Below are 13,126 nucleotides of genomic sequence, written 5' to 3'. Positions count from 1 at the left end.
TTTGTTTGTGGGGAATTCGATTCTCTGCGTGTGCTTGCAGAGGATCGAAACACATTCTCAATAAATTAGTCTTGGTTTAGAATACTAGGACAAATGATTGATATGTTGTGGTGTGATTGTCATACATATAAATGCACGAAGAAACAAAGCAATGTGCAGTTGAAGTCTTCAGCGACACCAATTAAAGAATCGAACCTAAGATCTTTCATTTAGCAGTGAAGAGAAATATTACTAGACCGTAAGACTAAGTAACAAATAAAATAAGTCTTAGAGGAATGAAATAGTAAAATGAATGAGGGCCAATTATTTTTTTACGAATGATAAGGCTTTCTTATATAAAGAGACCTTCATAACGTAAAAATCTTCCCATTTTTTCTATACTCATCTCAATAAACAATTTGTGCCAACTTTACTCTTCCCCTTGCACAACCAAAGAATAAAAGAAAAACTAATGAAAATGGCTTGAAAACTTTGAGTTTTAACGATAAGGACAAAATAAAGGGTAAAGTGAATAGTGATTGACTTTTTAGTGTAAAAATGTGGTTTTTCGTTAAAGTGAACAATACCGGAAACTTTTCATTAAAGTCCCCAAGAATAAAAGCATAAAGAGTCATGTTGTACAGCAAGCACCCTCTTTTTCATGCTTGTTCTATATTTTCCATCAGCGGACATATGGACATGTTTTTCAACTCACTTTTTCATTTGGTTAATGGTGGGATGACCCATGTTTCATGGAAAAATCTTAAAAAATTCTCTTTTCTTTCAATTTTGTGTTGGAAGGAGAGGATTCTTTTTTGAACCGGATTTCTAACGTTGTATGAAAGTCTCATACACAACTTTTAACTTTTCATATACCCTTCTTTATTTATGACTATTGGATTGAATAAATCAAACGAAAACGACAAACAAAATTAAACATGTGTGTATGAGGCTAAAAAGGGTGTGTGTATCATTTCCATTGTTTTTTCTGCGTGCACCTTTGTTTTTGGTTTGGTGTAAACCACATGGTTTAAGACTTCGGAACAAAAGGAAGGAAAAAAACAGTAAAACTAAAACATTCTATCATATATTTCTCGAGCATTGTCAGGAAACAAAAAATTGAAAAAATATACAAGCCTGTGGGTTGATAAGAAGAATTAGCACCCCTTGCTCCGTTTCCTGAAACAAAGAGTGTCCGAGAGTTTAGTTTGTTCCTGCGCGCATTGCTAGTCTCAAGCAAAACAGACTAGTTTTTGACACCTTCATCAAGGAATTATGATTTCACTTTGACCGAAAAATCAAGCTTATAAACTATTTTCCCTCCTTAATCACAGTTCATCCTTTGTTGTTACGCAAGAGGTTGATCCCTCAACGTCTTGTGATTTCATTGCAATACCGTTCTCTGTATCTAAGCCGCGATGTGAAACTTCTTCTTTTTCTTCTGTATGCCCTGACCGGTGGAGCTCACTGTCATGCTTTGCTTCATCCACATCCCCCTCAAACGCCACGCTATAAGAAGCATCTTCCTGGTTTACCCCCCATGATTTGTCTTCTGATGGAGTTGGTGAAAGGGGTACAGCGTCATCAATTAAGTCCGCAACTCTCACCTTGTCAACCAAACCAATAGTTATTCTACTGCATTGTATCAATAAGATTTACATAATAATTCTAGTAGCTCAACTCGACATTGCTATAACTTCTGCGTCTTCAAAATGTCACAAAGGGTATCCAAGGTCGCATGATTATACAAGAAACAATGAAAACGAGAGGGAAAGATAATGAGCAATAAGATTAGACAAAGCAATTTCAGTGTAGGATGCTTGCAAGTACCTGCATCGGTTGCAAATCATTAAGTTCTTTATCATCAGTTTTGCTCACTCCTTGAGCTTGGAGCTCCATGGAATCCCGAATGAGTTGACGAAGAAAGTTCACATCATCGGACATAACTCCAAACCCTTTCAAAAGCTTGGAGCCCAGCTGCAAACTCGTCTGCATGAATTAAAAGATTAGTCTGGTGTCAAATTGTATTAAAAAAAGACTTGTTAGTTATGTATTCAATAACGCAAACAATAACAATCAATTAATTTGATACCTCTGCGCTTTCCAGAATAGCATCTGTTGCACCTGATTGCTTCAGTTCTAAAAGGTGCTTGAGATCCAGAGCTCTGGCATAAATTGGGATCTGCCAATACAGAACTTTTACCACATTCAGACCACAGTGGAGAAGTATACGAAAGGGTTTAAAATCCGGAAGAAAGGAAATGATATTGGCAGGAATTTAGCCTTCATAGTACTTGAGCTGGTACAATCAATGTATAGCCGAAAAGGACTGGGACTCTCAAATTGAATTGGATGTCAAATCAAATTTATTGGTTCTACAGTGCCCTTCAAATCAGAGTTCAATGGGAAACTCCTTGAGGCACAAATTGTATGATCTCACTTGGTGTGTATCAATAAGTAATATTTCTTACTCTAAACTTCTATGATTGTAAGCTGCATAACTAAACCACGTCAGGGTCCAGATGAATACAGAAGAGCTGGAATGAAGATAATGCATACTGCAAACCCCGTCCCCACACGAGCGCGCGCACACACACAGACATGTTCCAAAGTCAGTGGAAAACCGTATAAAGAAGAGCAAAACAAAAACAATATCAGGCTTCATCCCAAAATGGGTTTAAAAACCACTGAATGTCCTACATTGAATTGAAATCCAAAATAAGAGAAGCTCAATTCAAGGATAATTCATGCAGCAATAGCAAGTTTGAAACCTGTGCTTTTAGCCCAAGATTGGATAACATGGACCTTGCATATAAAACAACATGTTTGATAAAGGAAAAATGTCTCTATCAAATCACAAGCACTGAAATTCACAAGCTCCTGAGAACAATTTTTTCTCTTTGATGTGGCTTCTAGTGAACCCAAATACAGTTTCAGTCCTCTTATTGTTTTGTCACAAGGCAAGGACTTTTTCTGTCTACTTTGTGTGATTGCATCCTATGTGCTTATAATGGATTGACGAGAGAGAGAGAGAGAGAGAGAGAGAGAGAGAGAGAGAGAGAGAGAGAGAGAGAGAGAGAGAGAGAGAGAGAGAGAGATCATTACCGCTGGGAAAGCATGTCGAAGCCTTTGAACGGCCTCAGTAGTTTTACTCCTCGCAGTGTACATAACCATGACAGCTTTTGGGGAAGCGATGCCAGCAGATTGCAAAACTGCTGGACGTGATCCATCCCCATACAGAATTGGAAAACCAAGTTCCCTAGACGCCTGTAAATGGAATGGTGAAAATAGTTTAATGTCATCACCAAGGATATCAATTTATCCTTAAAATACGTAAAAGACAAAAAGAACTGCAATAAATATATAGATTTTCCTTTTGTTTAAAGAAGATGTCAAACTTCAGTGTCAATAAAAAAACTAACAAGGTTTAAGGAAAATAAAATGAAAACAATAATAAACTTTATCTGGGTAGCAAATTCCAATCTGCATATTAAGCATATTTGACTTTTTCATCACTGATTCCCAGCTTCTAATGCAATTATTAATTAGAGTCCCCAAACAACATATGATATCTAGATTAGAAGGTGTGTCTACCACAGTTTAGCTCTTGAGGCTTGTTAAATATAACATATATGACATTGAAATTACTGCATTGTTGATGAGGTCCTTACTGTTTTCATGCTATCAGAAAATATTACAACTATACAAAAACCAATTTGGAGGGTGACAATCATTTCATTCTCAAGGGGTGTAAAATTATATAGTACTTTATACGTGACAATTCAAAATCCACTGTTCTGTTAAAGTTATTAAAACCAGACTTCCTCAATTAATTATGGCAATTAAGAAGATTTCACTTGCTTTATTACAAGCCATCAACCATTTCAGACTAAAAAAGAAGTCATTCAAATATTTCGTACTGAGCAAGCAATCATTCATATAAAATCCTCTTTAACATAGAAAGCAACGAAAATAAATTTCATTGACCTTCACCACAGAAGGATCCAGATCAAAAGCTACAAACGGCCATCCCAGATTATCGCTATTTATCCCGGAAGCCAATGGGGTGGACAAGAAATTGGCAAGGACCTGGACATGAAGGAAAGAGAGCAAAAGGAATTAGAATAGGATCGGAGACCCACAGCTCACTCGCAATTATAATCTTGCAGAAGAACATAAGTTAACCTTACCTGGCCCATTTGTCCAAATCCAAGAATAACAACAGGTTCACTTGAATCAAAGTTCACCACCTCAGCAGTTTTCTGTACACAATTGTTCAAAATTCAGGCACTAAATTGAAACTGAATATATGAGAATATTATAAATAAAAAACTAATTCAGAAAAACTGGATGGTTGTACTTTATGATTTATCATAAATAATTATTAAAAAGAAAAGTAGAAAAAAATTGTTTAGAGTGAAGAAACTTCAAATGGTTATGTTCAGTTTCTGATAAAACGTTAAACAAGTAATGTTATGGCCTTGTAATTTAAAGAGTTGATGCATGAAAAATCAATGCCAGATTTATCATCAATCAATTCCTACTTGATGTAGGAACTTACATCCTCGGCACCAAATTTGTCATCAATCAATTCAGCAGCCCTTCTTCCAGCATCATTAAGCAATGGGGTCAATGCCATTGACAAGACAACAACAATTATAAGCAACTTGTTAAGCTCGAGTGGCAGTACACCAAGCCTGTTTTGACAAGGCAGGAAGTTAGTTAAACAGATAGAAATCTTGACATGTTCAATCATGTTATTCTTTGTTTGATATAATGAGTTATGAGTTATAACTCACCTATTTGCAAGTGAAAAAACTACAAATCCGAACTCGCCTCCTTGAGATAGAAGCAGTCCTATTCTTACACTTTCTTGTAAAGTAAGTCCAACACGAGGGCCTATTGCTGTTATTATCAGTGTCTTGATGACAATCAAACCTGCCAAGAGAGAAAGCACATTCGGCCACTCTCGGAAAAGAAGCTGCATATAAAAGAATATATGACTTGTATAAGAGAAAAGGAAGGCTAAATTATGAATGATTATTCTGCTTTTTTCTATTATTGGTGCATCTGTAAATTTTGTATATGAGAACCGAACACGAAGATAGATATGTTCATGTCACACAGGTCAAAAAATCTTTATTTGGTTATTTATCAAGACAATAGGATCACTTACCAGATCAATAAAATAATTAAAGGAAACAGAATGAAATGCATAGGCATAACCAAGTTTACTGGTTTCATACAAAAATAAATTAGAGACCATTTTGGTGCCTTAGTTCACTAACAGTATTCTGTCATTGAAACATTTAACAAAGAGAACCGTGTGAAAACAAGCAGGCAGCCACACAAGTATCCAAAAATTGCTTTTCAGAAAAGAAAAGTTTAGAAAAGAAGCTTGAAACCAGAAACATCAAACGATGTTCGAAACTAAACAGTACTTATATACCTGCGTGTCAATGGACGTCCCAGTAGTTACAAAAAATAATCCAAGAAGTAGGCCTCGAAATGGCCTTATATCAGCTTCAATTTGTGTCCGGAAATTTGTTTCCGCTAACAGTGCTCCAGCCAAAAATGCTCCAAGCTGCATATATAGTGAAACTCAACTATTACATAGATAGAGGAGGTAATAATCTCAGATATTCTACATCTATGAGAAGGAATATCAAACCGTGTCACTGAAACCCAACTTCTGGGTGAGAAGTGAGGTCCCGGCAACTGTCAATAAGCAAAGTGCAACAAAAGCCTCAGAGCTCCTTGCTTCTGCCACAAACTGATTTGACAAACTTAATTTAGTGGTCAGAAATAAAATATATAAGGAGTTTAAGCCGTTCTGTTTGCCATGTGCACCTCAAAAACTCGTCTAAGAAGGAATTTTCCTCCAAGAGAAAGAATACCAAGTCCACCTAAGGCTTTTAGACTTTCCTTCAGAAGCATTGGCCATATACTTTCCTCTGCTAGGTTCTGAAGAAAATAAAAAATGAAGGAATGCTGAATGAGTGACTAGTGTCTGAAAGCAGATAAAATGTTTAAAAAGAAAACGAAAAGAAATAAAACAGCACAGTCAAGATAAAAGGTGCAAAAAGTCACGACACAAATCAGGGATGGTTGATAAAATAAAATTTACTCAAAACATGAAGCCGTTGATAATAAAAACAGGTCTTCTGTATTAATAATTTAACAGAATAGAAGCTAGCTTCATCCAAAAATAAAATTCCCCACAAATAGAGTGATATTTTCCAGCAGTAAGTATCCTTCACCGATGATATATTTTGGATCAGACCTAGAAATTAGAATTGAAAATTGCCAAATCAATTTGAGTTTTACGTTGGATTTTCACTAGAATTTCTTTCTTACATACTCCATTCTCTTCACAGAAGACATTGCACAGATTACATAATGAGATGAACAGTGGTCTGTCATCTTAAAGAGACAACCACCCAGTATTCATGGTCATACGATTAATTCTTTTTTTATTATATATAGGAGGCAATGATTTTGTGTTCTACCATCAGTATTCAGTAATCCTAATGACATTAACACAATTGTACAATCAACCGTAATTACGTAGTTATAAAAAAATTAGTTGATTTTCTCATATACCTGGCTTTCCAGCACTGGAAGTATGACTAAGAGAGGTACGACTGCTATGTCCTGCAAATATCAAGTCGTGGGGGCCAAAAGTTATTGACATCATACTCTTGTTGTATACTTTGCATGGTGACCTTATCAAAATCCAGAATGGGAAGTAAACAAAATGCAATACCACAGCTTATTCCATTCAATTCAATCAAAACAAAACCAAAAATGAAAAGAAGAAACAAATATAACTCCGTGCGTGGTTTGAAATAGAACCTGTAAAAGAAGTATCCCTAAAGTTGCTGACCCAAATCTTGTAGGGAGTTCACCTTTCTCTGCAAGTAGCTATATATTATGCTATGTAAGCAGCGATATCAAATGGTCATTAAAATATATTACATATAAATTAACAGAAAATTTATTGGTACAAGGAATAAAGTAGACACTCTGCATTGTTGTCCATTTTAGAACTTGTGAAGGTACAAAGTTAATGAAATTGAAATACTGGATACTCTCAAAAAATAAGACAGTGAAATTCCCAAACTAGGATCTTATATGAGTAACGTGTTACATGGATTATGCCCATTCAAGGGACCAAAATTTGGATAAAAGATATGATATGCTGGGAAGCGGATAATATACACATGCATACTTATTGTCAATTCTTACTAAATTGTTATGCTTTATTTGCTGGTAAGGTGTTATAATCAAGTCATACAAGCACCATTAATACCAACGATAAAACAGCAAACCCTTCCACCGCTTCCTTAGACAACTATTTCTACCATTATATTGTTAACATTCAGGCGTATTTGGCAATTAATTAAAACAGTTAATCTCCTTTTTAGATTAATAGGTTCAGCTTCGATTTAAAAATGTGAAAACATTTGTTACAAATAATATGTAATAGACAGCATATGAGTACTATATGTCATAGTTCGTACAATATGTATGGTGATTGAGGTTTTGGGCAACTAGCTTGAAAGCATGGTTTTAAAGCTTGACAACAAAGCATCCTTAACTGTGAAAAGGACTTTAAAGTTTAAAGCCAGTACAGCTAAATTCCTGGTCAGGTTAACCCAACAACTGAAATGTCATGGTGTGATCTGCATCTATATAGATTGCCTATTACCCCTTGTAAGAAGTAAACTATCGTCATAGGGGATCCTTACTAAAACTTGGAAAGCAAAAGAATAGTAAAAGAAAATGAAATATTTATAATAGCAGCTAATTGAAACAGAACAGTGGAAGAAAGAAGGAATGATCACTTTTCCTCGAATATAACTAACCATTTTCTTGCACCACTATATCTGGAATCATAATAGCAGCTAATTGAAACAGATTTCTTCATTTGAAAAATTCTGCGGTTCCATATTTAAATTACCTGAAGTACAAAAGCTGAAGAAGACAGAGAGAGAGCAGCACCAATCACTACGGCTTCATCAACGCTTCTAATGTTGACCTATTACGAAAGGAAGAACATAAAATAAAAATTAAAAATGGCTAGGACAAGGACAGAGGTCTATCTGTATCACACTCCAGTTGGTGACACTGAAAGACCAACAGATAGTGATTTTAAACATCAAGAAGACTTACTAACTTAACAAAACAAATCTATCATACTTGAATATTTTTACCAGGACAAGCACTTGGATAAAGATAATAAAGAAAATTGGATTACAATTTACCACTATAACTAAATTATACTCGTAGAGTTAGCCCAAGATGTGAGGGAGGGTGAAGTAATGGGTTAGCATTAGGATGGGTTCAGAGCTTGAACCCCTTCAATGTACATAGGACACTTGGGCTACAAACTAAACTATACTCCTCGGGTTATTTGTGAGGGAGGGTGGGATAATGGTAATGGATTAGGAATAAGATAGGCGCAGAGCTTGAACCCTTCCAATGAACCAAAAACCAAAAATATATCAAACAAAGAACACAAAAGTAATACCACCCGAATTTATGGACAGAAAGGACGGATAAAAATAATATAAGACCTAATATGTTCAACTAGCCACTAGCTTAGTGACCTTGCCCATTAGCTCAAATCTTATTCAAGTTAAAAAGTATGGTTCCCATAAGTTGAAACTAAAAGAAGAGAGTAGTTGAAGAAAACTATCAACACTGCACCTAATGTGGATGCAAGCCTGGAAACTATATAAAGTGGAATCAAACAAGTAACTAAATCAAAGATTCAAAAATATATAACAAGAGCAGACGAATGGTACTATCTTGTTACATACAGATGAAACAAATGCTAAAAGTGTTCTATGGAACAGAGCTCTCACCAAATCAGGCCTTGAGTTAAAGAGGAACGTCAAAATTTGGGTTCCAATAGCCCCATTAGGTGGAAGTTCGAAGGCTGTGAAAGCAAGAGTAGATAATACGACCTTCAAGAGGGAAAAAAAATAAGGTCAGTAATTCAAGCAACACTATAGAATGGTCATTTGTGTTTTCCATGCAATTTTTGCAGCATTCATAAACTGCAAACAGAAGCTTAGCATAAAAGATGGGCAAAGAGCAATTATATGACTACGTAATGACAATGGCGCTATTCGAAGATGTTTAAAAATATTAATCAAACAGCACCAAATACACTTCCAGGTAGACTAAAATAACCGTTCATGGAATTTTCGCACAACAAAGGTATTGCAAGAGCCTTTGCCCTTAAGAAATGAAAATGTCCCAATGCCTGTTCAATCAGAAGTTCAGAACTTACTTTAATAATAATCTTATTAACCCTTATTGATCACACACACACACACTTGCACACACGTAGAGAGATCTAAAAATGATATTTGTTACTGAAAAGTAATTCACATAGAGAGATCTAAAAATGATATTTGTTACTGAAAAGTAATTCGTTTATATAAATAACTTTTCATAAATGAGATACATAAAAATATCATTAAATTATTGTGTTCCATTCAATTAGTTTGTTAAGCAAATAAAACATTGAAATGCAACGTCCATTTCTTCCTGCTGCTTATTAGCAACTCAATTCCTATCTTATTCTATTCCTTATGAATACTCTTCATCTTCTTTCTTTCTTTGGGTGCCTTATAGCTTTCTGGAATTCAAATAAAACCATAAAGCATGAAATAACCTCAAAAAGTACATTTTTCCAGCTCTATGACATATATATCTGATGATACCATAACTACTCCAGTTTGAATTTCATAATTATCCTCAATAAAGGGAATACTATCCTCTAATTTACACAACCAGATAGATACTAGAAACACCAAGTATTGCTTTTTGTCTACAAATTACCTGAGTTAATCCCATTCCGAAGGCAAATTTTGCAAGAGCCTTCAGACGCGAAAATGAAAGCTCCAAGCCCATCTCAAACAGCTGAAAGGGAAACATAACAGTCAAACAAAACAAAAACAATGTAAAAGGTATGCACCAACATATCACCATCAGAGGAATATAAGCTTCTTCAGAAAATCATATTCTTTAACTTATGGGAGAACACAAATTGCAGAAAGAAAAATGGCTCAAGCGACAAAGAAAAAACTATGCAAAGCAGAGGATGCTCCCCAGGTATTTTCCCTGTCCATAATCCTCAGTAAGTCCAGCCAGTGAACCCTAAATATTTGCCACCTTTCTTACTCGGTGTCACAGTTAGGTAAATCCGGTAATTAACCAACAGAAAACTAATTTAAGATGGATGTACTTATCTTTGAGCATCAAAAAGTACATACAAGAAAAAATAATTTTCATTCTTTCTACGAAGTACACTAGGGTGGCCCAAAGGAAAAGGAAAATGTTCTGTCTGCGTAATGGAAAAAGAATTTTTTGGTTTATCTCAAGTGTTAGGCAACCACTAGACCTCAAAAACTTAAGTTAGAGAATGAGCCAAGCATGCATATAAAGCTAACACCCTCCCTCCTTACCTGCACCTCCCTAACCAGAAAAGGATGGGGAATGCCAGTAGGAGGTTCAAGGCATGCCCTCATGCGATCAAGGGTCTGATACCATGTTAGAAAACTACTGAACCCCAAAAGGGTTAAGTTGTTAGGGAATACACCAACTACGTATATCGGCAATGACCATTTGGAATAATGGCATTTAGTCTCCACTTTGTTCTTGAGTCAAATCTCTATGAAAACAAAAAATAAAATAAAAAAAACCAATAATGCATATCAAGCTAACACTGAGGACTATCACAGGTTCACAAAGTAAGGTGATGAATTTGCAGTATTCATAGACATGGTACAGGTACAGCATAAAAATAGAAGGCCTGATATTGTTAAATTCTACAACAGTATACATCAACAAAGTATGCTTACCAAGAAAAGAATGCCCCATTCAGACAACACTTTCACATCTGTAAGATTCCGAATCAAGCCAAATTGATTGAGTGTAATCCCCGCAAAGAAGAAACCAAGTATCTGAAAACCACAACATATACTGTATTTCATCTAAGAAGTGATCTCATGTAAATTTTAAAAATAACAATATTATAGGTACGATACAACAACAGTCTTACAGGACTAGCTTTAATGATCTTGAATGCTGGAACGATAATGACAGTAACAGCTAAGAACGTCAAAGTATCAAATCCCAAATCACTAATGACATCACCAGCGCTGGCAACATCAAGTCCTGCATGTATCCGCAATCTTTTTGAAAGGACTGGTTGGTGGTTTGAGAAATAAAGTCCTCTCCATCCGCATACAGAGGAAGCTAGTAAAGGATTTCCCAAGAAGTTTCTTGCAACAAAAGGGGGATGCCTTGTCTTGTAATTAGTGGCATATGATAACGGATGCACTTGCTGGTTACTGGAATACGGAATAAAAGAACACCCAGAAAACCGTGATATGGACAGAGAGCAGGCCATAAATGGGCTCTTTTGTTTGATAGTGTTGTATCCCTGCAAGGAAGAGAAGACAAGATATAGGCTAGATTAACTTAAGCAATTTTGACTAGCTTACTCCACTATCCAAATGCAGGAACAAAGAAGAATCGAAAACTTAATGGCTTTCAATTTTAAACAAAATTTCCGAAACTTTGGCTGATTGCATGTTCTGGTTTCCTGTTGTGGATTGAAAACTTGACATAATATAAGGAAAAATTGGCAAAATGTTAAGCGCATAAATGAAAGTTTGAAGTCTTGTTCCCTACTGATGGTGATGGTCACCAGGTACAAAAGAAAGACAACATCTTTTCAGTTCATCATTTGGTACGCATGAAATATACAGAAAAAGGATAACAAGTAGAAGCATATTTACCTTAGAGCTTTCAAAATAGGTGACTGACTCCAACAGAGTGCTGAGGCTGATGACAGAAGAAAACCCACATTGAAGAAAAGAAAAACCCACGACCTATGTTGCTTTTTCTTACAAAACCCACAATTTACTTATGCAAATATTTGAGGAAAACACAGAGAGCTAAATCATTTGAACCTTCTTAGTAAAAGATGGGAGAGAAGGAGAGGGAGAAGCAAAAGCTGAGGACGAAAAGTGCACACGTTTGAGGCCTCCTGCCTGCCAATGTGTTTGAAACGAGAGAGAGAGATTTAATCCAATAAGCTTGGATTGCATGCGACTGTGTGTGTTGACAGTTTGTGGAGGAAAGGCAGGCGTTGGAGCAACGAAAAATGGGTTTCAAGTCACGTCAACTAAATGACAAAAGCCAATCTGATTTTTCCTTAATACTGTCCACCTGGCGATTTCCAAGGCTGCAAAGACCTTGCCACTTGTAATTATCTGACAAGAATTTTTAGCAGATAAGAGAATAAAAAAAACAATCACCACCAATGTTTGTGCAAGTTTCCTTTTTGTTGGTGAAATTGGCTTTAGCTTTTACCAACAGCCAGCATAGGTATGAAATTAGAATGGGCGAGGATGTGAATGATGACTCGTTTGGAAGTGCTTTTGGAATAACTAAAAGCGTTTTTGATGACATTGATTTTGAGTGCCAAAATCACTTTTAAGTGTTTTTCGGAAGAAGAACCATTATGTGCTTCTTGCAAGAAGCACTTAAAGCGCTTTTCTAGGATCCACAGATTTTTACTGGGGACTGATTTCAAAAACATTTCATCAAAAGCGTTTTCAACCATTTTAAAAACACTTCCAAACGGGTCCTAGGTCCCATATGTTAATGGGATACCTTCATTTTTCAAGTTACTAATACCTAAAATTGTTGGTAACCATTCCTATTTTCATACATGGTAAGTGAACATGCTCTCTAGGTAATGTCGTAAGATGAGCGATGACTGAATGAATATGAAGCAAAAAAAAACCCGCTTCTAACCTCATTTAACACCGTGCTTCCTCTGAAGCTTTCATTTGAGTAGTCCCGTGGGAGGGGATGATTACAAACCATCCCTCTTGCCGGTCCCCGGGGTACTAGCAGCAGTTTCCAGCTGTTGTTCGCCTCCCAAGGACAGGTTCTTACACGTTCCTCACTCGTCCACCACTGGAAACACAGAGCACCTCAAGATTCACGGCGTTTCCGCTTCCATGGGTTGTGCTTAAAGCCTCTCCATTTTTTAATCAACTATCGCACTTCATTATCGGGTATTAGGACGAATGAGCGAGGTTAGAGTGCATATAAC

The 13,126-nt window shown here is 36.1% G+C and overlaps 1 protein-coding gene across 4 annotated transcripts; it reads right to left on the bottom strand.

Annotated features, from left to right (window-relative positions):
- Positions 1-1,044: 1,044 nt before the first annotated feature.
- Positions 1,045-12,980, bottom strand: LOC126586216 (K(+) efflux antiporter 3, chloroplastic-like). 4 transcript variants are annotated; one of them, XM_050250947.1, is made up of 21 exons: positions 12,823-12,973; positions 11,973-12,275; positions 11,799-11,844; positions 11,057-11,440; positions 10,857-10,958; positions 9,835-9,915; positions 8,850-8,951; positions 7,943-8,020; positions 6,835-6,903; positions 6,583-6,633; positions 5,830-5,943; positions 5,651-5,752; positions 5,429-5,563; positions 4,779-4,960; positions 4,541-4,676; positions 4,170-4,241; positions 3,967-4,068; positions 3,085-3,246; positions 2,072-2,161; positions 1,810-1,968; positions 1,045-1,586 (listed from the first exon to the last, which is right to left on the bottom strand). In XM_050250947.1, exons 4-21 carry the CDS (start codon positions 11,405-11,407, stop codon positions 1,308-1,310), a joined length of 2,367 nt encoding a protein of 788 aa, XP_050106904.1. In that variant the 5' UTR covers positions 11,408-11,440; positions 11,799-11,844; positions 11,973-12,275; positions 12,823-12,973; the 3' UTR covers positions 1,045-1,307. The 4 variants fall into 4 exon arrangements, with proteins under 4 accessions (XP_050106904.1, XP_050106903.1, XP_050106905.1 ...); XM_050250946.1 differs by having other exon boundaries at positions 11,799-12,275; XM_050250949.1 differs by lacking the exons at positions 1,045-1,586; positions 1,810-1,968; positions 2,072-2,161 and adding exons at positions 2,692-2,898; positions 2,970-2,999 and having other exon boundaries at positions 3,065-3,246; positions 11,799-12,275; positions 12,823-12,980.
- Positions 12,981-13,126: the final 146 nt, after the last annotated feature.

This window comes from Malus sylvestris, chromosome 10, assembly GCF_916048215.2.
Source record: "Malus sylvestris chromosome 10, drMalSylv7.2, whole genome shotgun sequence".
In the NCBI taxonomy this organism is placed as follows: domain Eukaryota; kingdom Viridiplantae; phylum Streptophyta; class Magnoliopsida; order Rosales; family Rosaceae; genus Malus; species Malus sylvestris.
Note: the sequence above shows the minus strand (reverse complement) of the source record. Positions and strands in the feature narration are given on the sequence as shown.